Raw genomic sequence first — 27,039 nt, 5'->3', positions numbered from 1 at the left:
TATTGTATCGTAGTCATAGCTCCTGATTACTGATCTGTGCAGGTTTTTGTTCCTGAAGTGTCTTATCTCCATTCAGACCATGTAGTATACTTGGCTTGTGTGTTACTGGAGATCTAGGGTGATGCTGAAGCTTCTACGCTCTCTATCTCGTTTGGGTGAAAGTGTCAAGGTTTAGACTAGTAAAGTGGTTCCCAACCAGGGGTACTAGGACCCCTGGGGGTACTTCGCCTATCCACAGGGGGTACTTGAGAAGACTCATGAGACCATAGGCTTACTGGTAAAATGCACATGAGGGGGTACTTCAGAGGTACTCAGAGCAGAGCCAAATTCAGTTGGTGGTACAGTAAACAAATAAACTTGAGAGCCACTGGACTAGTATATTGCTTTTTTATGGCTTGGGTTAATTGGTTTCATTTACTGAATAGGCATATCAGGTTAATTTAGGCCTATTTGTCTTAGATATTTTTGCTCTGCTTTGTTAAACAGCTGGTGTTATGCTGTGTTATTTCTTAATAGGCTCATCAGGTTTTTATTGACCTGTGTTTATTTCTCTGGCTGTGATGTTAATGAATATTTAATGCACTCAGTGGTATTGAGACACTACCCCACTCCATGATTTAGTGCAATTTTTCTACCGCAGTTTCACTCTCCCGTTTTGCTCTAGCATTTATATTAACTTCAACATTATTATAGGTAATGTTGACACAAAAGAGAATGAGCATCATAGAAAATTGTTTCATCAGGACATTGAGAAAATAAATGGAATCTATAGCTACAGGTAACTGCCAAAATAAAGGAAACGCTAACAAAGCGCCTTAATAGGGCGTTGGGCCACCACGAGCCGCCAGAACAGCTTCAATGTGCCTTGGCATAGACTCTACAAGTGTCTGGAACTCTGTTGGATGGCTGTGACACAATTCCTCCATGAGAAATTCCATACTTTGGTGTTTTTTGATGGTGGGGGAAAATGCTGTCTCAGGTGCCGCTCCAGAATGTCCCGTGAGTGTTCAGTTGGGTTGAGATCTGGTGACTGAGACAGATACACACAAACACACACACACACACACACACACACACACACACACACCCTTTACACCCCCTATGGTCCTTTGAGACCCCACTTTGAAAGTCACAGAGATCTATTCTAGCCATGGTAGCCAAAATAATGGGCAACTGGGCATTTTTATACAGGATCCTAAGCATGATGGGATGATAATTGCTGAATTAACTCAGGAACCACAACTGTGTGTAAGCACCTGCTTTCAATATACTTTGTTTCCCTCATTTACTTATGTTTCCATTATTTTGGCAGTTACCTATATGTGCTATTTGATCTGGGATCAGCATTTGGCATTGATCTTGGATAAGCTTTAAGCACAGATCTAGGACCAGGACATAAAAACAAAAACGAAATACAATTTGGTGTTTAGGAACTTATTGAGGGCGGGGGGCTCCCCCTTGAGATGCAGTGATGTGTGTGGAGGCCACTCCTTTGAACATATACTTTAGCCTGTCTTTGTTTTCACTGAGAGGGCTGACGCTGCACTGCCCTTAGCTTTTGTGCCTGGGTGACTGAATGGCCCAATGTACCTAATGTTCTCCTAGGCATGGCTGGGCTGCTTATTCTGTACTGTGTTAAAATGAAAATTATACTGTCTACGTCACCCTTGTAGTCTAAGCAATTGGCATGATCTGAAGAATAAACAGGATTTTGCTGACGTAACTGTACTAAAGTCAAGGGAAAGAGAGAATTGCTTTCCTTGGGCTGGGTTAGGGTAAACAAAGGGATGAGACACACACACACACTGAAAGTGTTTAGTTCAGCTCGTACCATAGTCTTCCCCAGGAAATCTGGGATGTGTTTATTTTATTACAGTTCCTTTCCAATCTGTCACTCCAATCTGATGTGCAGATTACAGCAGAGATCATATTCCACGAAGGGCCAAAAGCTTCTGAAACACATCTGTTTATGACAACAGTTTGCTTTCAGCATGGAGGGTCAACGTCTGTAAAGTGCTTATCGACCTAAGGTCACTGAAACATCACAATGGGATTAAGGCTGGGCTTTAGTCATTCAGTTGTGTGTGTTTTTAGATTTGCCCACTGTGTTTGAAATCCAATGGGTTTTTAGGTGGCATGCTTTCTAGTAGCTTATCAAACAACTAGTCCCATCTCGCAGTCATTCTCAATGTTAGAGCTCACAGTCTTGAGGCCAATGCAGGGGCATATACAGTGCATTCGGAAAGTATTCAGACCCCTTCACTTATTCCACATTTTGTTACGTTACAGCCTTATTCTAAAATGGATTCAATTGTTTTTTCCCCTCATCAATCTACACGATACCCCATAATGACAAAGCAAAAACAGGTTTAAATTTTTTTTTGCACATTTAAAAAAATAAACTGATATCTAATTTAAATAAGTATTCAGACCCATTACTCAGTACTTTGTTGAAGCCCCGTTTGGCAGCGATTATAGCCTCAAGTATTTTTGGGTATGACGCTTCAAGCTTAGCACACCTGTATTTGGGGAGTTCTGCCCATCCTTCTCTGCAGATCCTCTCAAGCTCTGTCAAGTTCGATGGGGAGGTCTCTCCAGAGATGTTTGATCGGATTCAAGTCCGGGCTCTGGCTGGGCCATTCAAGGACATTCAGAGACTTGTCCCGAAGCCACTCCTGCATTGTCTTGGCTGTGTGCTTAGGGTCATTGTCCTGTTGGAAGGTGAACCTTCGCCCCAGTCTGAGGTCCTGAGCGGTCTGGAGCAGGTTTTCATCAACGATCTCTCTGTACTTTGCTCCGTTCATCTTTCCCTCGATGGACTAGTATATTGCTTTTTTTCTCCCAGTCCCTGCCGCTGAAAAACATCCCCACAGCATGATGCTGCCACCACCATGCTTAACCATAGGGATGGTATTGGCCAGGTGATGAGCGGTGCCTTGTTTCCTCCAGATATGACGATTGGCATTCAGGCCAAAGAGTTCAATCTTGGTTTCATCAGACCAGAGAATCTTGTTTCTCATGGTCTGAGAGTCCTTTAGGTGACTTTTGGCAAACTCCAAGCGGGCTGTCATGTGCCTTTTACTGAGGAGTGGCTTCCGTCTGGCCACTCTACCATAACATCCTGATTGGTGGAGTGCTGCAGAGGTGGTTGTCCTTCTGGAAGGTTCTCCCATCTCCACAGAAGAACTCTGGAGCTCTGTCAGAGTGACCATCGGGTTCTTGGTCACCTCCCTGACCAAGGCCCTTCTCCCCTGAGTGCTCAGTTTGGCCGGGCGGCCAGCTCTAGGAAGAGTCTTGGTGGTTCCAAACTTCTTCCATTTAAGAATGATGGAGGCCACTGTAGTTTTTGCTCTTACATGCACTGTCAACTGTGGGACCTGATATAGACCAGTGTGTGCCTTTCCAAATCATGTCCAATCAATTGAATATACCACAGGTGGACTCCAATCAAGTTGTAGAAACATCTCAAGGATGATCAATGGAAACAGGATGCACCTGAGCTCAATTTCGAGTCTCATAGTAAAGGGTGGGAATACTTATGTAAATAAGGTATTTCAGTTTTTTTTATTTTTAATACATTTGCAGAATTTGTTTTGTTTGTCATTATGGGGTATTGTGTGTAGATTGATGAGAAAAATTATTTTGATCCATTTTAGAATAAGGCTGTAACGTATCAAAATGTGGAAAAGTTGAAGGGGTCTGAAAACTTTCAGAATTCACCAAAATTAGGAACACCTGCTCTTTCCATGACATAGACCGACCAGGTGAATCCAGGTGAAAGCTATGATCCCTTATTGATGTCACCTGTTAAATCCACTTCAATCAGTGTAGATGAAGTGGAGGAGACAGGTTAAAGAAGGATTTTTAAGCTTTGAGACAATTGAGACATCGATTGTGTATGTGTGCCATTTAGAGGGTGAATGGGCAAGACAAAATATTTAAGTGCCTTTGAACGGGGTATGGTAGTATGTGTCAGGTATACTGGTTTGAGTGTGTCAATAACTGCAATGCTGCTGGGTTTTTCACGCTCAAGTTTCCCATGTGTATCAAGAATGGTCCACCACGCAAAGGACATCCAGCCAACTTGACACAACTGTGGGAAGCATTGGAGTCAACATGGGCCAGCATCCTTGTGAAACGCTTTCAACACCTTGTAAACCATACCCCGATGAATTGAGGCTGTTCTGAGGACAAAAGGGGGTGCAACTCAATATTAGGAAGGTGTTCCTAATGTTTATTTTTATTATTATTATTTGTTTATTACGTTCAGTGTGTGTATGTATGTATGTATGTATGTATGTATGTATGTATGTATGTATGTATGTATGTATGTATGTATGTATGTATGTATGTATGTATGTATGTATGTATGTATGTATGTATGTATGTATGTATGTATGTATGTATGTATGTATGTATGTATGTATGTATGTATGTATGTATGTATGTATGTATGTATGTATGTATGTATGTATGTATGTATGTATGTATGTATGTATGTATGTATGTATGTATGTATGTATGATTTTGCAGGTTTTCCTACTTACAAAGCATGTAGAGGTCTGTAATTTTTATCATAGGTACACTTCAACTGTGAGAGACGGAATCTAAAACAAAAATTCATTGTATGATTTTTAAGTAATTAAATTGCATTTTATTGCATGACATAAGTATTTGATACATTAGAAAAGCAGAACTTAATATTTGGTACAGAAACCTTTGTTTGCAATTACAGAGATAATACGTTTCCTGCAGGTCTTGACCAGGTTTGCACACACTGCAGCAGGGATTTTGGCCCACTCCTCCATACAGACCTTCTCCAGATCCTTCAGGTTTCAGGGCTGTCGCTGGGCAATACGGACTTTCAGCTCCCTCCCAAAGATTTTCTATTGGGTTCAGGTCTGGAGACTGGCTAGGCCACTCCAGGACCTTGAGATGCTTCTTACGGAGCCACTCCTTAGTTGTCCTGGCTGTGTGTTTCGGGTCGTTGTCATGCTGGAAGACCCAGCCACGCCCCATCTTCAATGCTCTTACTGAGGGAAGGAGGTTGTTGGCCAAGATCTCGCAATACATGGCCCCATCCATCCTCCCCTCAATACGGTGCAGTCATCCTGTCCCCTTTGCAGAAAAGCATCCCCAAAGAATGATGTTTCCACCTCCATGCTTCACGGTTGGGATGGTGTTCTTGGGGTTGTACTCATCCTTCTTCTTCTTCCAAACACGGTGAGTGGAGTTTAGACCAAAAAGCTATATTTTTGTCTCATCAGACCACATGACCTTCTCCCATTCCTCCTCTGGATCATCCAGATGGTCATTGGCAAACTTCAGACGGGCCTGGACATGCACTGGCTTGAGCAGGGGGACCTTGCGTGCGCTGCAGGATTTTAATCCATGACGGCGTAGTGTGTTACTAATGGTTTTCTTTGAGACTGTGGTCCCAGCTCTCTTCAGGTCATTGACCAGGTCTTGCCGTGTAGTTCTGGGCTGATCTCTCAACTTCCTCATGATCATTGATGCCCCACGAGGTGAGATCTTGCATGCACCTTGGCATAGTTTCTACAAGTGTCTGGAATTCTATTGGAGGGATGCGACACCATTCTGCCACGACATATTCCATAATTTGGTGTTTAGTTGATGGTGGTGGAAATGCTATCTCAAGCTCCGCTCTAGAATCTCCCATAAGTGTTCAATTGGGTTGACATCTGGTGACTGAGATGGCCATGGCATATGGTTGACATCGTTTTCATGTTCATCAAACCGTTCAGTGACAACTCTTGCCCTGTGGATGGGGGCATTGTCATCCTATGGGAGCATAGCCTGGTAGCCAAAATAATGGTCAAAGTTACTATGTAAAGTGCTTTTTAATACCGCAGTAGGTAGAAAGGCGCTATATAAAGCCAATCTATTATTATTATTATTATTAAGATGGCCTGCCCAGAATTTGTAATAATGAGCCTAAGCATGATGGGATGTTAATTGCTTAATTAACTCAGGAACCACACCTGTGTGGAAGCACCTGCTTTCAATATACTTTTTATCCCTCATTTACTCGTGTTTCCATTGTTTTGGTGGTTACATATGTGTGTTTTTCAGGTTTTTCCCAGTATTCATATTTCAAGTTGTTACATATTTCATGATTTACCGTTTTAGACTATTTCACACAAGGTCATGGACATTTTTACAATCTTCAGAGGCTGTGCTTCTCCATCCTGGTCCCGGGGACCCAAATGCAGGTGCATTCATAGCAACAATCCCAAATCCTAACCATGACCAGTTGGGGAATTCAAAACACCTGGACCAGTGGCTACAGTATTTCTACCCTTCAAAGCGCTTTGCTTGTTAGCAGAAGGGCTGTCACCGTGCCGACAGCCCTGGTTAACATTAGTAGGCTATAAGCAGGGAAGAATGCTAGGCACTGTACTCTTGTTTCCATGTGTATACAGAGGAATGAGGGTAGAGACGGTATGTTGCTCTCAATGTCACACAGCCAGGCAGGTGCAGGGCTATTAGATTCCTATCACTGAGAATTAGATATGGAGCTTTGATGGCCTCAAGGGTGGCACTGTCCTACAATCTTGCAATGGGCATCTTTAGCCTTCATCAACTGTGATCATAAAGTCTGTAAAGTTCTCTTTTGAGAACTTGTTCTCAACTGGTTTACCTGGTTAAATAAAGGTGAAATAAAATAAATAAATAAAAATGTGAGCAGTAAACATTTCAGTATTTCATATCGTGAAATTAAAATGTTAAAGACATGCTCCGGGACTTTGGTGACTAAAAAGTATACAAAAGTACTGGGGAATCTCTTTAAAGGAGGTCATTATGCTAATATCCCGTGTTTGTCTCTCTCTGCCCCCCCAGATGTTCCTGACAGTGTACCTCAGTAACAATGACCAGCATTTTACCGAGGTGCCCGTTACCCCAGAGACGCTGTGCCGGGACGTAGTGGAGCTGTGTAAGGAGCCCGTAGAGACCGAATGCCACCTGGCTGAGATGTGGCGTGGATCTGGTGAGCCTTCTCCCCCTTTACACCTGTAGACGCCTGTCAATCTGACAACTAACACCTGTAGAGGCCTGTCAATAAGGATCCTGGACCAGTAACAATACCTATGATCAAGTGGTTACGTGGGAAATACACATCTAGGCTAATCTTCTAAACAAACTCCAAGAGGATATGGAACATAAATAGGGAGAGTTTTGAGACAAAATACTATTTTGGAAAGCACACAAAGAATAGAGGTGTGCCAACTGACCAGACTTGATGCTTCCTCTGAAGAGCTGGTCTTTGTCTGTGCAGTATCTCTGATGCTAATAAGCTGGTTGTATTATCTTTGTAGCCCGCCACACAAATAACAAACCTCTCTCGCTAGTCTCAAGTGTCTCAATAATCCTAGACGGGAAGATTTAATAAATACAGACTGGGAACCAGATTTATACCTTTGTACATTTTGCACACTGTTTTGCTGTCTGCACTGATGTAAAACCGTCTCTGTGTTCTAGGCTTGGGCGATGTACTGTTAAAACAGAGGTATTTTGAAATACCGACGGTATAATTGATTTTTTTGGGGGGGTTGTGTTACGCCACTGCTTATAACTTTAAGTTAAGTATAACTATAATAAATCTAAGATGTGTCAAATAGATTATACATTTACATTTACATTTTAGTCATTTAGCAGACGCTCTTATCCAGAGCGACTTACAGTTAGCGCATACATTATTTTATCGAACCCACAACCCTGGCGTTGCAAATGCCATGCTCTACCAACTGAGCTACATCCCCTGCCGGCCATTCCCTCCCCTACCCTGGACGACGCTGGGCCAATTGTGCGCCGCCCCATGGGTCTCCCGGTCGCGGCCGGCTACGGCAGAGCCTGGATTCGAATCAGGATCTCTAGTGGCACAGCTAGCACTGCGATGCAGTGCCTTAGACCACTATTATATCCAGCTCAGGGGTCCAGCTATGAATTTGGTTTGCTAACTTGTTAGCTAAGATGCTAGATGTCAAGATAAAGCTTTTTGGTTACAGCAGAGACATTCAATCCCCTCCTCGATAAAGATCCCTGTTGCATAAATAGTTTTATGTGTCAAAAACATTAGCGCCCCTTGTGTGCACTTCCGGTAATACCGTATGCCCTGGTATGGTACAGAAACGGTATGACGGTATGAAAATCTGGATGCCGCCCTACCCTAGTGTGTACTGTCCTGATTATTGGACAGTCCTTTTTTGTTAAGAGTGAAGGCATGAGCGATGTGGTTGGAATGTTTTAAATACCTTTGTGCAGTAATCAACCAGGTGATTAGTACTTCCGTATGATGAAGAGAAGATGGATGAGGGTGTTTAGAGGTTGGAGTGGTTGATTAATAGGCCTGTTGGATCAGTGCCAGCTCATCTGAAAGTATCAACAACAGATCATTGTCCTTCCCAGAGGCACCACCTCTCAGGGAGCTAAAGTGAAAATGTGACTCGTTTCAGGAAACTAGGCCTATGTCGCGTGTCACTACTTCACAAGAGAGGCATTTGAACGTAAACGTAATTGTTTTTATCAAAATGTGTTTTTTGGGGCAGAAATGCCTTCTGGAACATGTGAACTTTCATGTGACTTAATAACAAACATGTATGCCATCTGTAAATAAAAATACAATTGTTAAATTACGAACCTAGTTTGTTTAGCCACGGAAAAAGACAGGAACCTTCCCACTAGCCATGATTGGCTGAGATAATGGTTGGGCTGGACATGCTGAGAGATGAGTTCGGATTGGTCTGTCATGTAGCATGCTTCTGTCTATAACAAAGGGCTGTTCAGTATGTGTAGGTAATCCTTTCTAATGCGGCTTTTTTGAAAGATATCACGAATAACTGCAAAAGTGTTGCTCTCCACTTTCTGGAGGACAGAGTTTTGAAATCAGTGGAATGCCCGGTGGAAGAAAAGAGAAGACACAGAAGGCTGTTGTATAAAACACCTGTCTCCAGATTACATCTTCAAACTAAGGGCAACCATGGCATCTGTGACAGAGAGGGAGAAGTGTTCATCCATGTATACGGTTAAGAGAGTCTAGCTAGCTACATTTTCAGATATTATACGTTTCAAATTTTGTCAAAGTCATTTTCATCAAGTTAAAACGTACTGTTAGCTAACTAGCTAACGTTACCTGGCTGGATCACTAGCTAACATTACGTATATGATCTGTGTAGTAATATTATTCGTATCTCAGAGCCATTTGCATTGCTAGTTATAGCATAATGTTAGCTAGCTAACATTTAATCTATTTGGTTAGCTACCTGCAGATTCATTGTTTAGCTAGCTACATGTCTAAACAAAAGACTCCACTATGCAAGGTACCATTTCCTGTGACAAATACATTTAGATTTTATTTGATATAGTGAGTGTTTACCAGAGATGGTAATGTGAAGAACAGCACAGCCTGCACCAGTCAAATTAGGATATAACGTTAGGCCAACAAGACAGTGTCCAAGTTCTAAAATTCTCTGGTAGAATGCCCTGCTTTTATTTCGTCACGCTCACAACCATGAGCTATTTTCTGTAATTAGCTTGCCATTAACTTGTAAATAATGATCTTGTTGTGAGTTAATTTTCCTGTAATAATGAATGCAAATTAGCTAAAGTTAAGACATTGTCAGCTATATGATGTGGTCCTTATTTGAACTGGCTAGCCAGCTAACTTAACGTTAGCTAGCTAGTTAACAAGCTACAAACGAACTAAAACATTGTTTAGAAAGTTGCTTTTAGTTGCCTGGTTTGCTAAATTGACAAATACTAAATTAATTTTCAAACGGATGGGTTTATTGGTGTTAAAATATAACGGTTATGCAACCCACATTACGCACACCTGGCAACCATCATTACGCACACCTGCTCCCAATCGATTACTTCCCCTTTATTTAGCTCTCAGTTGCCTCAGTCTTCAGGCAGTACTGGTTTGCTTTCATGTTCAGTACGCATCTCCTGTTTTGTTCATTTGCCTTTCATCATTGTTTTTAAACTCTCCTTCTGCACCTGCTTCCTGACTCCCTGCGTATACGTGACAAAGGGCCATTTTCTCAAAGGTTTATTAACTTTCAAAGCAGAATTACTTTCCCATTGTTCCTCAACTGTAGTGTATGATATACCATTTTTTAACTCTGAGTCTCTACTTTTATCCAATGTAAAAAGAAAAACACAATTTCAAATTTTGCTACATAAGATCGAGCCGGTCGGTCACAAATGGAAGTCTTGATTAAATGCATATCCTCAAAATGTAGACTAGCCTCCCCCAATCAGTCAGTGTGGTCTGACTGGATTCACAAACCATATGACACACACCTTGACTGCTTTTCCTCTGAGACAAAATGACTAACATTTACAGATGAATGTATGTTTGTCCAATGTATGGATGCTGGATTGGCAGTCCCATGCGTGTTTGTAAATGTTTTCTACTCTTGTCACTTTAATCCAGTGAAATAAAACACATCAATACTGCTAGGCAAGGCTAGAATTACACACTGATCTTGTTTAGGATGATAGGGGGTTGTTTAAACATTCATTGTTTTATAGGAGGTGCCCATGTCATTATTTCCAAAGCTTGGGGGGAGCACTGATTTGTTATGGTTCACTGTTTCCCAAAGCACCACTGTAACTCGATTCCATAACCTCCTAAACCTGTGTGTGTGTTCTCTAGTCTAACCCCTTCTTCTCTTACCCCCAATCAGAGCGACCTGTAGGAGACGGGGAACGGATGCTGGACGTGCTTCATCGCTGGGGACAGCACAGGGCAGAGGTGCGCTTCTTCCTGCGTCACGACAGAGCGCCCTGCAGAGAATCAGGTTAGTTCCCAATCACCTGACAGGACAAGATGGATACAGAAGAATAAAAGCACGCCACACATCACATTCGGAAAGTATTCAGACCCCTTGACTTTTTTCCACATTTTGTGACATTACAGCCTTATTCTATATAATCAATCTACACACAAAACCCCATAATGGCAAAGCAAAAACATGTTTATTGAAATTTTAGCAAATTTGATTTAAAATAAAAAAACTCAGTACTTTGTTGAAGCACCTTTGGCAGCGATTTGACAGCCTCAAGTCTTCTTGGGTATGATGCTACAAGCTTGGCACACCTGTATTTGGGGAGTTTCTCCCATTCTTCTCTGCAGATCCTCTCAAGCTCTGTCAGGTTGGATGGGGAGCGTCATGGCACAGCTATTTTCAGGTCTCTCCAGAGATGTTGATCGGGCTCTGGCTGGGCCACTCAAGGACATTCAGAGACTTGTCCCGAAGCCACTCCTGCGTTGTCTTGGCTGTGTGTTTAGGGTCATTGTCCTGTTGGAAGGTGAACATTCACCCTAGTCTGAGGTCCTGAGTGCTCTGGAGCAGGTTTTCACCAAGGATCTCTCTGTACTTTGCTCCGTTCATCTTTCCCTCAATCCTGACTAGTCACTTAGTCCCTGCCGCTGAAAAACATCCCCACAGCATGATGCTGCCACCACGCTTCACCGTAGGGATGGTGCCATGTTTCCTCCAGACGTGACGCTTGGCATTCAGGACAAAGAGTTCAATCTTGGTTTCATCAGACCAGAGAATCTTGTTTCGCATGGTCTGAGAGTCTTTAGGTGCCTTTTGGCAAACTCCAGGCGGGCTGTCATGTGCCTCTTACTGAGGAGTGGCTTCCGTCTGGCCACTCTACCATAAAGGGCTGATTGGTGGAGTGCTGCAGAGATGGTTGTCCTTCTGGAAGGTTCTCCCATCTCCACAGAGGAACTCTAGAGCTCTTTCAAAGTGACCATCGGGTTCTTGGTCACCTCCCTGACCAAGGTTCCAAACCTTCAATGCTGCAGACATTTTTTGGTACCCTTCCCCAGATCTGTGCCTCGACACAATCCTGTCTCTGAGCTCTACGGACAATTCCTTCGACCTCATGGCTTGATTTTTGCTCTGACATGGACTGTCAACTGTGGGACCTTTATATAGACAGGTGTGTGCCTTTCCAAATCATGTCCAATCAATTTAATATACCACAGGTGGACTCCAATCCAGTTGTAGAAACATCTCAAGGATGATAATGGAAACAGGATGCAGCTGAGCTCAATTATCAAGTCTCATAGCAAAGGGTCTGAATACTTATGTAAATAAGGTATTTATGTTTTTGATTTGTTATACATTTGCAAAAATGTCTAAACCTGTTTTCACTTTGTCATTATGGGGTACTGTGTAGATTGTTGAAAGAAAAAAATATTGAATCCATTTTAGAATAAGGCTGTAACGTAACAAAATGTGGAAAAAGTCAAGAGGTCTGAATACTTTCCGAATGCACTGTATATACACATGTTCATAAACACACCAGACAGTGTAAAGACACAGCCCTGTAATCAATTACGTAACAAGTTGTTAGAAAGTAAGTAGAAACTCGGCCCTCCCTCCCCACAGGACATGGATTGTGCAACAGAAGCCTAAGACCCCCTTGATCCGCATATGCCTACAGATTTCTATTACAAGTCTTCAAATCCCAGACAAGCCTTCTTTAGCCTAATGCTCCAGGGCTGTCACTGTGAAGGGGTGTTCAAATCACATCTCCATAAGTTAGTTAGTCCTCGGCCGGCGGGGATCCTCTCAGCCCCTCGTTGCGTAACTACTAAGCCCTTTACCCCTCACAGCTTGGGTCTGGCTCTGGGATTAGATGGCTGTTTTCCTTTCTGGCCATCTTAGCCTGCTCTTTTTTCCCCCCACACTGTTAGCTTGTTTGTACTTAGACCATGTCTTCGTAGTTGGCTCCCATTGCGTTATTTCGCATAGAGTTAGTTAGCCTTGTGATGGGCTACAATTGCTTAGCTTAGTATTGTTAGTTAGCCTTGTGATACAATCAGCTATCTAAGCATTGTGTTCTCTCCATTGAGAGAGCGCTTAGCCTTTTTTCTCCCATCTCCTTTCTTCTTTCTCATAAAGCGAGCTTAGCTAGCGACCAAAAGAGATGGCTACAGTTGAAGTCGGAAGTTTACTTACACCTTAGCCAAATACATTTAAACTCAGTTTTTCACAATTCCTGACATTTAATCCTAGTAAAGTTCCCTGTCTTAGGTCAGTTAGGATCACCACTTTATTTTAAGAATGTGAAATGTCAGAATAATAGTAGAGTGATTTTATTTCAGCTTTTATTTCTTTCATCACATTCCCAGTGGGTCAGAAGTTTACATACACTCAATTAGTATCTGGTAGCATTGCCTTTAAATTGTTTAACTTGGGTCAAACGTTTCGGGCAACCTTCCACAAGCTTCCCACAATAAGTTGGGTGAATTTTGGCCCATTCCTCCTGACAGAGCTAGTGTAACTGAGTCAGGTTTTTAGGCCTCCTTGCTCGCAACACACTTTTTCAGTTCTGCCCACACATTTTCTATAGGATTGAGGTCAGGGCTTTGTGATGGCCACTCCAATACCTTGACTTTGTTGTCCTTTAAGCCATTTTGCCACAACTTTGGAAGTATGCTTGGGGTCATTGTCCATTTGGAAGACCCATTTGCGACCAAGCTTTAACTTCCTGACCGATGTCTTGAGATGTTGCTTCAATATATCCACATAATTTTCCTTCCTCATGATGCCATCTATTTTGTGAAGTGCATCAGTCCCTGCTGCAGCAAAGCACCCCCACAGCATGATGCTGCCACCCCCGTGCTTCACGGTTGGGATGGTGTTCTTCGGCTTGCAAGGCACCCCCTTTTTCCTCCAAACATATCAATGGTCATTATGGCTAAACAGTTCTATTTTTGTTTAATCACACCAGAGGACATTTCTCCAAAAAGTACGATATTTGTCCCCATGTGCAGTTGCAAACCGTAGTCTGTCTTTTTTTATGGCGGTTTTGGAGCAGTGGCTCCTTCCTTGCTGAGCGGCCTTTCAGGTTATGTCGATATAGGACTCGTTTTACTGTGGATATAGATCCTTTCGTACCTGTTTCCTCCAGCATCTTCACAAGGTCCTTTGCTGTTGTTCTGGGATTGATTTGCACTTTTCGCACCAAAGTACGTTCATCTCTAGGAGACAGAACGCGTCTCCTTCCTGAGCGGTATGACGGCTGTGTGGTCCCATGGTGTTTATACTTGCGTACTATTGTTTGTACAGATGAACGTGGTACCTTCAGGCGTTTGGAAATTGCTCCCAACGATGAACCAGACTTGTGGAGGTCTAACCATTTTTTTTCCTGAGGTCTTGGCTGATTTCTTTTGATTTTCCCATGATGTCAAGCAAAGAGGCACTGAGTTTGAAGGTAGGCCTTGAAATACATCCACAGGTACACCTCCAATTGACTCAAATGATGTCAATTAGTCTATCAGAAGCTTCTAAAACCATGACATCATTTTCTGGAATTTTCCAAGCTTTTTAAAGGCACAGTCAACTTAGTGTATGTAAACTTCTGACCCACTGGAATTGTGTTACAGTGAATTATAAGTGAAATAATCTGTCTGTAAACAATTGTTGGAAAAATTACTTGTGTCATGCACAAAGTAGATGTCCTAACCGACTTGCCAAAACTATAGTTTGTTAACAAGAAATTTGTGGAGTGGTTGAAAAACAAGTTTTAATGACTCCAACCTAAGTGTATGTAAACTTCCGACTTCAACTTCAACCTATCTTCAACCTATTAAGTGAATTTGCCAGTGTCATATCATTAGCTTGTAGGCTAATTATTTATCCAGAGTTAACTTAGCATATTATTTTGCCCCTGAGTAGTCTCCAGGCCTAGCCCATGTTTGTGACAGAGGTTCTCCAAAACTATTATTTACGTTACTTGGTAAAGGCTTGATCTAGGGCTGGTGCTGAAGGGATTAGATCAGGTTCACTGGCTCCCAAAAACACCACCAACCACACAAATACACTACGCATGCGTGTGTCAGTGTATGGTATCTGAAAGAGCAAGAGCTGTTTCAGTCACTCATATCAGCTATAGTTCCAATTAACACTTTGCGAGAGTTTCTCATAGTTTCCTAAACAGACTTGGTGGCTTTTTAATGTTTCCAGTCCCAAAAAAACTTCTGCTGCTTTACTCTTCTCTCCGAGTGTCTTTTGACTGAGGTTTTGGACATGTGTTTCAGGTGGCCCCCGAGGATCAGACTCAAAGAGGAACGGAGTAAAGAGCCCCTCAGATAGACTGATGGAGAACGGGGTGAGTTCAGAAACCATTGACTTTAGACAAACACTTGGAGACCTTTTAAAACAGTTTTTCAGTTACTCACTGTGTGCATTATACAGTTGCTAATTGCTGAGGGTACATGTACATTTCCTGTCCTATGAGTCATTAGACTGAGCTATGTTTGACCATTTCCTTTCCCTGCTGTTGGTATGCTGGTGTTTAGTTTTCAAACTTTTTAAAAACCTGTAACAGCTATAACTTCCAAAGAGAAGGCGAGTGAGAGAAGGAGAGGGAAAAACGAGTTTGGTTAAGTCCTGTGTCACCAATCGCGCAAAAACATTCCCCATATTTGAGCTTGTGCTACTCACCCACATGCAGAGACTGTACTTGTTCTACTTGGCTTCAGGCCTGTCCTGACAGATGCAAAACACACATTTCCTTTGGTTTGGAGTGAGAGAGAGAGGGTGTTTGTACGTAGACTATGTGTGTCTTACTTTGCCAATTCTCTTTGGTGTGTGTGTGTGCGTGTGTAGCTGACCCTCTCTCTGTGTTGTGCAGGTGTTGGCCCCACGGATGGACATGACTCTGGCTGAGCTGCAGGAAATGGCTGCCAGACAGCAGCAGCAAATAGACACACAGCAACAACTCCTCGCCTCCAAGGTAACAAGGGAGGGAGGGAGGGAGCGTAGAAAGATGGAGAAGGGGGGTGGAAAGGGGCTTATGAGACATGGATGAAGAAAGAAAGCAAGGGAGAGCTAGTGGGGTGGGATGAAAGAGAGCGGGAGATACTGAGAGCAAGATAATGTGAAAGAGGGTGATGAGAGGGTGGGTGAAGTGATGGAAATAAATGGAGAGGATGAAAAACAGACGGGGGGTGAGAGACAAAGAGAGAGGAAGATTAAAGGCGAGGTAAAAGTGATAGAAAAAAGTGGAGGCAAGGAGCACAGAAGGGGAGTTATCAGGGAGAGAAAAAGGTTTTTTGGAATAGGAAGAGATTGCAAGATAACCCTTTTGATGTAGCATCTGGTTTATGGGATGGCCTTGAGCAGGTGGAGTGATGGAGAAGGTAACAAACAGGAAAATCAAATAGCATTTTATGTCACGTGCACCGAATACAACTGGTGTAGACTTTACAGTGAAATGCTTGCTTATGAGCCCTTCCCAACGATGCAGAGTTAAAAAATAATAATACAAAGAAAACATTTTAATAAAATAGTAACATGAGGAATAAAATAAAATGCACAAGAATGGAGCAGTACCAGATCAATGTGCAGAGGTATGTGGAATTTGAGGTAGATATGTACATGAAGGCAGGGTAAAGTGACTAGGCATTAGGATAGATAACAGTAAGAGTAAAATAAAGAACAGCAGCAGCAAATTATGAATGTAAAAGTATGTGTTTGAGTTGTGTGGGAGTGTCAATGTAGTGTGTGTACACAGTATACAGTGGGGAGAACAAGTATTTGATACACTGCCGATTTTGCAGGTTTTCCTACTTACAAAGCATGTAGAGGTCTGTAATTTTTATCATAGGTACACTTCAACTGTGAGAGACGGAATCTAAAACAAAAATCCAGAAAATCACATTGTATGATTTTTTAATAATTAATTTGCATTTTATTGCATGACATAAGTATTTGACCACCTAACAAACCAGTAAGAATTCCGGCTCTCACAGACCTGTTAGTTTTTCTTTAAGAAGCCGTCCTGTTCTCCACTCATTACCTGTATTAACTGCACCTGTTTTAACTCGTTACCTGTATAAAAGACACCTGTCCACACACTCAATCAAACAGACTCCAACCTCTCCACAATGGCCAAGACCAGAGAGCTGTGTAAGGACATCAGGGATAACATTGTAGACCTGCACAAGGCTGGGATGGGCTACAGGACAATAGGCAAGCAGCTTGGTGAGAAGGCAACAACTGTTGGTGCAATTATTAGAAAATGGAAGAAGTTCAAGATGACGGTCAATCACCCTCGGTCTGGGGCTCCATGCAAGATCTCACCTCGTGGGGCATCAATGATCATGAGGAAGGTGAGGGATCAGCTCAGAACTACACGGCAGGACCTGGTCAATGACCTGAAGAGTGCTGGGACCACAGTCTCAAAGAAAACCATTAGTAACACACTACGCCGTCATGGATTAAAATCCTGCAGCGCACGCAAGGTTCCCCTGCTCAAGCCAGTGCATGTCCAGGCCCGTCTGAAGTTTGCCAATGACTATCTGGATGATCCAGAGGAGGAATGGGAGAAGGTCATGTGGTCTGATGAGACAAAAATAGAGCTTTTTGGTCTAAACTCCACTCGCCGTGTTTGGAGGAAGAAGAAGGATGAGTACAACCCCAAGAACACCATCCCAACCGTGAAGCATGGAGGTGGAAACATCATTCTTTGAGGATGCTTTTCTGCAAAGGAGACAGGACGACTGCACCGTATTGAGGGGAGGATGGATGGGGCCATGTATCGCGAGATCTTGGCCAACAACATCCTTCCCTCAGTAAGAGCACTGAAGATGGGTCGTGGCTGGGTCTTCCAGCATGACAACGACCCGAAACACACAGCCAGGGCAACTAAGGAGTGGCTCCGTAAGAATTATCTCAAGGTCCTGGAGTTGCCTAGCCAGTCTCCAGACTTGAACCCAATAGAAAGTCTTTGGAGGGAGCTGAAAGTCCGTATTGCACAGCGATAGCCCCGAAACCTGAAGGATCTGGAGAAGGTCTGTATGGAGGAGTGGGCCAAAATCCCTGTTGCAGTATGTGCAAACCTGAAGAACTAAAGGAAACGTATGATCACTGTAATTGCAAACAAAGGATTCTGTACCAAATATTAAGTTCTGCTTTTCTGATGTATCAAATACTTATGTCATGCAATAAAATGCAAATTAATTATAAAAAAATCATACAATGTGATTTTCTGGATTTTTGTTTTAGATTCCGTCTCTCACAGTTGAAGTGTACCTATGATAAAAATTACAGACCTCTACATGCTTTGTAAGTAGGAAAACCTGCAAAATCGGCAGTGTATCAAATACTTGTTCTCCCCACTGTATACAGCAGTCTAGTGAATGTGCGTAGGGTCAGTGCAGATAGTTCGGGTAACAACTAATTGACTATTTAGCAGTCTTGTGGCTATTTAGCAGTCTTATGGCTTGGGGGTCAGAGAGCTGATGCTCTGTTACCGTTTGCTGGACGGTAGCAGAGTGAACAGTCTATGGCTTGGGTGGCTGGAGTCTTTGGCAATTTTTAGGGCCTTTCTCTGACACCGCCTGATATAGAGGTTCTGGATGGCAGCGAGTTTGGCCCCAGTGATGTACGGCGCTGTCCGTACCACCCTCTGTAGTGCTTTGCAGTCAAGGGCGATGTATTTGCCATACCAAGCGGTGATGCAGCCTGTCAAGATGCTCTCGATGGTGCAGCTGTAGAACCTTTTGAGGATCCGAGGGCCCATGCCAAACCTTTTCAGCCTACTGAGGGGGAAGAGGCACTGCCCGGCCCTCTTCCCGACTGTTCAGGTGTGTGTGGACCATGTTAAGTCTTTAGTGATGTGGACGCAAAGGAACTTGAACCTCTCGACCCGCTACACTACAGCCCCGTCGATGTGGATGGGAGCTTGCCCTCCTCTCTTTCTCCTATAGTCCACGATCAGCTCCTTGGTCTTACTGACGTTGAAGGAGAGGTTGTTGGCCTGGCACCACACTGCTAAATCTCTGACGACCTCCCTATGGACTGTCTCCTCGTTGTAAGTGATCAGGCCTACCACCATCTTGTCATCAGCAAACTTAATGATGGTGTTGGAGTCATGCATGGCCACGCAGTCGTGAGTGAACAGGGAGTACAGGAGGGGACTAAGCACGCACCCTGAGGTGCTGTTGCCTACCCTCACCACCTGGGGGCGGCCCGTCAGGAATTCCAGGATCCAGTTGCAGAGGGAGGTGTTCAGTTCCAGGGTTCCTAGCTTGGTGATGAGCTTGTAGGGGACTATGATGTTGAACGCTGAGCTGTAGTCTATGATCAGCATTCTCACATAGTTATTTCTCCTCTTGTCCAGGAGAGAGAGGGCAGTGTGAAGTGCAATTGAGATTGCGTCATCTGTGGATCTGTTGGGGCGGTATGCGAATTTGAGTGGGTCCAGTTTGTCTGGGATGATGGTGTTCATGTGTGTCGTGACCAGCCTTTCAAAGGAGAGGAAAATAAGGGAAATAGTTGTACAGATGAATTGTGGCACAGGTAAGAACATTACTGTAGGATGTAGGGCAATAAGCCATTGAGTTTATTCAGTGTGTTGGGTTTTCCCCATCCCATTAACATGTGATTGTGCTCATCAATCACTATAACCATGGTATAAACTAAGGACTTTTTTCAGATGCAGATGAATGAGGGAAATAGGCAGACACATTACAGTTTGGTTGATTGATGGGTTTCTTTCCTTCAAAGGTTTTTGTAGTTGCTGAGGCATCTTGAACCACAGCCTCACTTTCCACCGCTATATTGTTTTGTACCTATATTTATCAAGGCTCAAGTTTCATGGAGATGAATTCTCTTGAGATAGTTTTTTCTGTCTCTCTTTTCTCAGTCAAACTGAGAAGTGTTTTTTTCTGTTCTGCCTTGCATGGCTCAACCCAATCTTTTCCACACTGCGTGCACACCTGTGCTCTCTCTCTGTCTGTGTGCTGATCCGAAATGTTTGTTAGGGTAACCCAGAGGATAGCACAACAAGCTTAGGAATGTAGCCCTGAGCTTTATTTTGCCCCTAGACGTCATCACGCAACAATCATCAAAGCGCGTAACAGAACAGTGTACTGTCTACACTCGGTTTGTTGTTTTTATGACATAGTTTCAATTAAATAGTTTTTAATCATAGCTAAAGTTTGTATCTTCGGATTCCGCGAGGCGGTCAGCGTTAACGTCTGAGACCGCAAGTTTGTGTCCCGGATTCCTGTTAAGTAGCAGTTAGCTGATAGCCATCATGAAAATGGAGCAGGCTAACGCTAGCAGTGCTAGCCCACCGGTGTTTTTATCCACGGCTGGGCACAAATGCGTCAGGTGTGAGATGTTTTCCTCACAATCACAAGATGAAGATAAGGTGGAACTGGAAAATGGACAGGGATTTGTCTGCCCTAAATGCACCACAATCAAGCAGCTTAGGTAAGAGATCCTCCGGCTGTTAGCTCGGCTGCGAGAAAAGGATAACCTGCTTTCTAAGTTCACCGACCTTGCTATAACCCAGGCAAACCGAATCTCAGTTTTAAATGCCTCCTATAGCACAGCTGTCGATGAGTCGGGCTGCGTTTATCTGTCCCAATCCAACGGACAGATGTTAAGCTCAACTCCGCGGCCCATGAGAGACTGGACACTCGCAAGGCGTAGGAGATCGGGGAGGCAGTCTGGCCACCCTTCATCTATTAGAGAAGATCCGATCCAGCTATCAAACAGCTTTGCCCCGCTTGAGACGGACCTACCAATCCCGGGAGTGAGCACGGATCCCGGGTGTATACCAACAGCCGGCGGCCGCCCAGTTGCACCGTCCCCCATGGTCACCGCAGTTCAGCAGGTTGCTTCCCCAATCGGATTCAATCACGACCACCATCATTGTGGGCAGCTCAATGGTGAGAGATTTTGGCCTGCCCACGGTCTGTGGACCGACCAGGGTCCACTGTCACCCAGGAGCCCATGTCCATGACATCAACTCTCTGCCCACGGTTCTGGCCAACTACTCCAATATTGACACCATCGTCACTCACGTAGGTTTTAACGACCTTCGTTTTAGGCGAACTGAGGGAGGACTACAAAAAAATTAAACATCCTCGCTAGCACAGGGAAGAGAATAATTATCTCTGTCCCCCTTCCCGTGCTACCGAAGGGGTTCCGAACATTTCATCCGACTCTTTGCCCTGAACGAGTACCTGAAGAAACTTTGCAACTACAGGATTGTCTCTTTTTGTGACAACTTTGACTGGATTCACCCTAACCGCAGGGGTTCTAGGATTATTTCCAGCAACATCGCAAACTGTTTTAGATACTGACGGACAGGGTCTGGTAGTTCTCCAGTTCTCCCTGTCAGAATAAGCAACAGAGGACTTGGAAAGCGTATCAACTCCTGTAGAAATGGCACTATGATTATTGTGAGAAACCTAATTTATGTTCCTTTAACTCTGCCTTCTAATGAGTTTATACAAACTGTAATCTCCTACCATTCTGATATATTGGAGACCTGTCAGAAAATGTGGTTGTAACGTTAATAAATTGGTTGTTATTCTATTGGTACCTCGAGGCAGATGCCCCAGGGGCAGAGTGGCCCACACTCATTGAATATGACCTTTCTCGTGAATGACCTCGTTACAGAGCGCAAAGTTGATTGCATGTGTCTCACTGAAACATGGCTGTCATCAGACTGTAGTGCCCCTCTTATTGAATCCTCCCAAGCTGATACAGAGAGACTCATCCATGCTTTTATTACAATTAGGCTTGACTACTGTAATGCTCTCCTGTCTGGTCTACCCAAGAAAGCCATTGGTCAACTGCAAAACATACAGAATGCTGCAGCACGGGTACTGACCAAGACCAGACGGAGAGCACACATTACACCAGTTTTAAGATCTCTGCACTGGCTGCCTGTGAGTTTTAGAATTCAATTTAAGATTATTCTATAGTTTTTCTTAAATCAACCTACGATTATGCACCCCAATACATGTCAGACATGCTTTTAAGTTATGTACCCAGTAGGTCCCTCAGGTCCTCTGGCACTGGCCTTTTAACCATCCCAAAGCCTAGGACCAAGAGGGGGACTGAAACTGTGGACATATTTAAAAGAGATCTTAAAATACATATGTTTAGCGTTGCTTTTCCTTAGGGTGCTCAGTTTGTGTCATTTTTTTTTTTTTTTTATCTTATGTATGTTGTGTAGTAAATATTTCAGCTTTTATTTAAAGCACATTGCGTTGTATTCCATGTCTGAAATGTGCTGTATAAATAAAGCTTAATTTGATTTGATCACCCAGGAGAGCAGCCAAGTAAACATGCCTTACTATCACTACAGATCATCTGTAATGGAGCTGGAAAATACACTATTGTTTTAAAGTATAACCTTTCTCAGGAGATTCATGTCACGTTTTATGGCGCAATGAGTAGTTCATTGTTAAACTTTCTGACTGTAGTGATATTCCGTTTGTCAAATGTTCAATTATAACTAATGACAGGTACTGTATGTTTGGCAGGATAGCATACCATAAAAGCAGCATTCAATATAATTGAAAACAGGTCATAGATACACCAAAATGTACATCACTACATTAGCTGTATCAAAAGGAAAGCAGAATGGGCATTTAAAATGATATAGTAGGCTGTCTATGAAATGATGAAAAAAAATAAGAAAAATACTTTGTTCAGGGAAGGTGTAGGAGCAGCCGCTATGGTTTATAAAACAGCAGGCCTCCATAACATCCTCTATTTTTTCTCCCCTCCCCCTCCACAGGAGCAGTGTCTGCACAATCTGAAGCAGCAGAGGCAGCAACAGCACTGTAATAACTCAATCTCTCCTCTTTTCATTCCTGCTCTCTTCTCTCCTCCTCTCTACTCCCCCTCTCTTTAGGAGCAGCGTCTGCGCTACCTGAAGCAGCAGGAGCAGAGGCAGCAGCAGCAAGCATCAGAGCAGGAGAAGCTGCAGCGTCTAAGGGAGAACGTGGAGAACCAGGAGACCAGGCTGAAGAAGGTCCGGGCCCTCAAGGGCCAGGTGGAGCAAAAACGCCTCAGCAACGGCAAGCTGGGTGAGCACAGTGTTGCTATGAATGGGCAAGGGATTGGTTGTTTGTTGGATTGATTGAGTGGTGAATTGATTGGTGGATTTTTATAGGATGACTGACTGATCGATTGGTTATAACCTGTGTGTATGTGTCTCTTCCACCCTCCCCCCCTTGCCCTGTAGTGGAGGAGATAGAGCAGATGAACAGTATGTTCCAACAGAAGCAGAAGGAGCTGGTGGTGGCTGTGTCCAAGGTGGAGGATCTCAGCAGACAGCTGGAAATGCTCAAGAATGGCAAGATGGACTCCTTCCACGACAACCAGAGCTCTGTGGCTGAACTGGACCGCCTCTACAAGGAGCTACAGGTGTGTGTGCTTGGAGTTTGCAGATGTGGGACAATAGAAAATTCCATTTTACCTGAACTAAATCCCAGAAGCTCAGTTGTTAGAAAGTGTTTTCCATATGCATGCTATTTAACCCAGGTCTGATTCCAAATCACATTCATTTTGCATGTGGCTCGTGTGGGACTCAAACCCTTAACTCTCTCTAACACCATGCCCTATCAACTGAGCCAGCAGAACCACTGGTTCATAGCCTCATACAGTGCCTTCAGAAAGTATTCACACCCCTTGACTTTTTCCACATTTTGTTCTGTTACAGCCTGAATTAAAAATGTATTCAATAGCTATTTAATTTTGTCACTGGCCTACACACAGTACCCCATAATGTCAAAATGGAATAATGTTTTTCGAAATTTTTACAAATGAATAAAGAAATGAGAAGCTGAATGTCTTGAGTCAATAAGGATTCAACCCCTTTGTTATGGCAAGCCTAAATAAGTTCAGGAGTAATAATTTGCTTAACAAATCACATAAGTTGCATGGACTCACTCTTTGTGCAATAATAGTGTTTAACATGATTTTTGAATGACTACCTCATCTTTGTACCCCACACGTACAATTATCTGTAAGGTCCCTCAGCCAAGCAGTGAATTTCAAACACCGATTCAACCACAGACCAGGGAGGTTTTTCAATGCCTCGCAAAGAAGGGCACCTATTGGTAGATGGGTAAAAAAAAAAAAAGCAGACATTGAATATCCATTTGAGCATGGTGAAGTTATTAATTACACTTTGGATTGTGTATCAATACACTCAGTCACTACAAAGATACAGGCGTCGTTCCTAACTCCGTTACCGTAGAGGAAGGAAACCGCTCAGGGATTTCACCCTGAGGCCATACGTGACTTTAAAACAGTTAGAGTTTAATGGCTGTGATGGGAGAAAAACTGAGGATGGGATCAACAACATTGTTACTCCACAATACTTACCTAAATGACAGTGAAAAGATGGAAGCCTGTACAGAATAAAATATTCCAAAACATGCATTCTGTTTTTAATAAGGCACTAAAGTAAAACTGCAAAAAATGTGGCCAAGAAATTAACTTTATGTCCTGAATACAAAGCGTTATGTTTGGGGCAAATCCAACACAACACATCACTGAGTACCACTCTTCATATTTTCAAGCATGGTGGTGGTTGCATCATGTTATGGGTATGCTTGTCATCGGGAAGGGAGTGTTTTTAGTATAAAAATAAATTGAATAGCGCTAAACACAGGCAAAATCCTGGAAAAAAAACCTAGTTCAGTCTACTTTACAAAGACAGTGGGAGACAAATTCACCTTTCAGCAGGACAATAACCTAAATCACAAGCCCAAATATACACTGGAGTTGCTTACCAAGACGACAATGAATGTTCATAAGTGGCCTAGTTACAGTTTTGACTTAAAACGGCTTGAAAATCTATGGCAAGACTTGAAATTGGCTGTCTAGCAATGATCAACAACCAACTTGACAGAGCTTGAAGAATTGTTTTAAAGAATAATGTGCAAATATTGTACAATCAAGGTGTGCAAAGCTCTTAGACTTACCCAGAAAGACTCACCGCTGTAATCGCTGCCAAAGGTGATTCTAACATGTATTAACTCAGGGGTGTGAATACTTATGTAAATTATATATTTCTGTATTTGATTTTCAGTAAATTTGCTAACATTTCTAAAAACATGTTTTCACTTTGTCATTATTGGGTATTGTGTGTAGATGGGTGAGAAACAAAATCAATTTAATCAATTTTAAATTCAGACTAACACAACAAAATGTGGAATAAGTGAAGGGGTATGAATACTTTCTGATGGCGCACTGCATGTCCTCTACCCTGTCCTCCATCCGAGTTCAGCTCTCTGACATGTCATCTCTTGTCCCCTCTAGCTGCGTAATAAGCTGAACCAGGAGCAGAATGCCAAGCTGCAGCATCAGAGAGACAGTCTGAACAAGCGCAACCTGGAGGTGGCCTCTATGGACAAACGGGTCAGTGAGCTCCGAGACCGCCTTTGGAAGAAGAAGGCCGCTCTGCAGCAGAAAGAGAACCTGCCTGTGAGTACACACACGTAGTGTACATACACTACACACATACTGTACAGAAGCGCAAGCACAAGCACAAACACATACGCACTCGCACAAACACATAGGCACTCGCACACACACATAAATGCAGAACACCTACTTTGACATCTCAAGACTTGGTGAAAGAAATGGAACTGTTTACATAGTGAAGCACACCCCATCAAAAGTGATAACCTGAGCACCCCCTAGGGGCTGGAGAGTATAAACACACTGTATTTTGTTTACCTCTGAAAGCCCAAGATGCCCTGGCCCTCAGAGCTGGCCTCTATCAAAAAAGTAAGACTCCTCAAACGTGTCTCTCGCTGCCTTTCTGCACTGACAAACAAATCACTGACTCACAGGACTGAAATACCCTCATAGCTCTCCTTTCACATTTCACTTGTTCAATCTCAATCTATTCAGCATTCTTCAACCCTGGTCCCTGGGACCCACAGCGTGGGGAGATGTTTCTCCCAGCCCAGTACTAACACCTGATTCAGGTATTTTAGTGCTTGGCTGGAGCAAAAGCCTGCACCCCCGGTGGCTCCCAAAGATCAGGATTGAAGGACACTGGTGGAATGAATCATTGTTTTGATCATGTCACAGGATTGATTTGCTATCTCAGTTTACACTCAACACTCCCTCTCTTCAGCCCAGCTTGGCAAAAACAACTCCAGGAGAGGGGAGGAGACTAGAGCTCAGGCAGGCAAACAGACAGACAGGAATGCCAGAGGAGATGGTATCACTGCCTGGTATCTCTCTGCCCCTCTTCCTCTGAATTGTTTTTGACTCCTGTGGTTTCCATGGAACTTTTTAATCTGTCTTTGAAAGATTTTGTGAGGAAATTGTCAGGACACATGAGATTTGCTGTAGCCATTAGTGTACTAGAACAACGTGTAAGGGCATGGAGTGTTTGTCAAATGGAAACTCAGAGTGGTTGTGGATTTGCTCTGGCACTCAATTTCTTAAACTATGTTAGTAAATCACAGGCATGATTTTATTATGATTTGACATGTTACATGTGGTGGGCATTTTACAGAATCTATCCTCGATCAGTGGTATTTTAATAGAAACAAAACCACTGTCAAATGAATAGACAACACCCTTTACTTTCCTTGATAACTCTATCATGTTGTATTTCAATCAAACTAACTTAATGTGGGGAGTCTAGATTTACAGTGCCTTCAGAAAGTATTCATACCCCTTGACTTTTATATTCCACATTTTGTTGTTAGAACCAGAATTCGAAATGAATTTAAAAATAAAAATATCGAACCCATCTACACACAATACCCAATAATGACAAAGTGAAAAAAAAAAAAAAAAGGGAAATGTTTGCACATTTCTTGAAAATGACCCGAGTCAATACTTTGTAGAAGCACCTTTCGCAGCGATTACAGCTGTTACTTTTTCTGGGTAAGTCTCTAGGAGCTTTCCACACCTGGAGTATACAACATTAGCCCATTAATTCTTTAGAAAATTCTTCAAGCTCTGTGAAATTGGTTTTTGATCATTGCTAAACAACCATTTTCAGGTCTTGCCATAGATCTTCTTGTAGATTTAAGTCAAAACTGTCACTCGGCCACTCATGAACATTCACTGTCGTCTTGGTAAACAACTCCAGTGTAGATTTTTAGCCTTGTGTTTTAGGTTATTGTCCTGCTGAATGGTGAATTAATCTCCCAGTGTCTGATGGAAAGCCGACTGAACCAGGTTTTCCTCTAGGATTTTGCCT

The 27,039-nt window shown here is 43.0% G+C and overlaps 1 protein-coding gene across 1 annotated transcript in view; it reads left to right on the top strand.

Annotated features, from left to right (window-relative positions):
- Positions 1-27,039, top strand: part of LOC311129361 (apoptosis-stimulating of p53 protein 2-like) — a 64,084-nt gene that overhangs the window by 14,971 nt on the left and 22,074 nt on the right. Inside the window, exons 2-9 of the mRNA XM_084161625.1 lie at positions 6,862-7,009; positions 10,710-10,823; positions 15,086-15,156; positions 15,682-15,783; positions 22,714-22,888; positions 23,047-23,228; positions 25,131-25,295; positions 25,560-25,601. Of these exons, the coding sequence (XP_084017751.1) occupies positions 6,862-7,009; positions 10,710-10,823; positions 15,086-15,156; positions 15,682-15,783; positions 22,714-22,888; positions 23,047-23,228; positions 25,131-25,295; positions 25,560-25,601 (999 nt within the window). The remainder of the gene's footprint in view (positions 1-6,861; positions 7,010-10,709; positions 10,824-15,085; positions 15,157-15,681; positions 15,784-22,713; positions 22,889-23,046; positions 23,229-25,130; positions 25,296-25,559; positions 25,602-27,039) is intronic.

Source organism: Coregonus lavaretus (genome assembly GCF_964263955.1).
Source record: "Coregonus lavaretus genome assembly, chromosome: 1".
Lineage (NCBI taxonomy): Eukaryota > Metazoa > Chordata > Actinopteri > Salmoniformes > Salmonidae > Coregonus > Coregonus lavaretus.
This window is presented reverse-complemented; position numbering and strand designations above follow the sequence as displayed.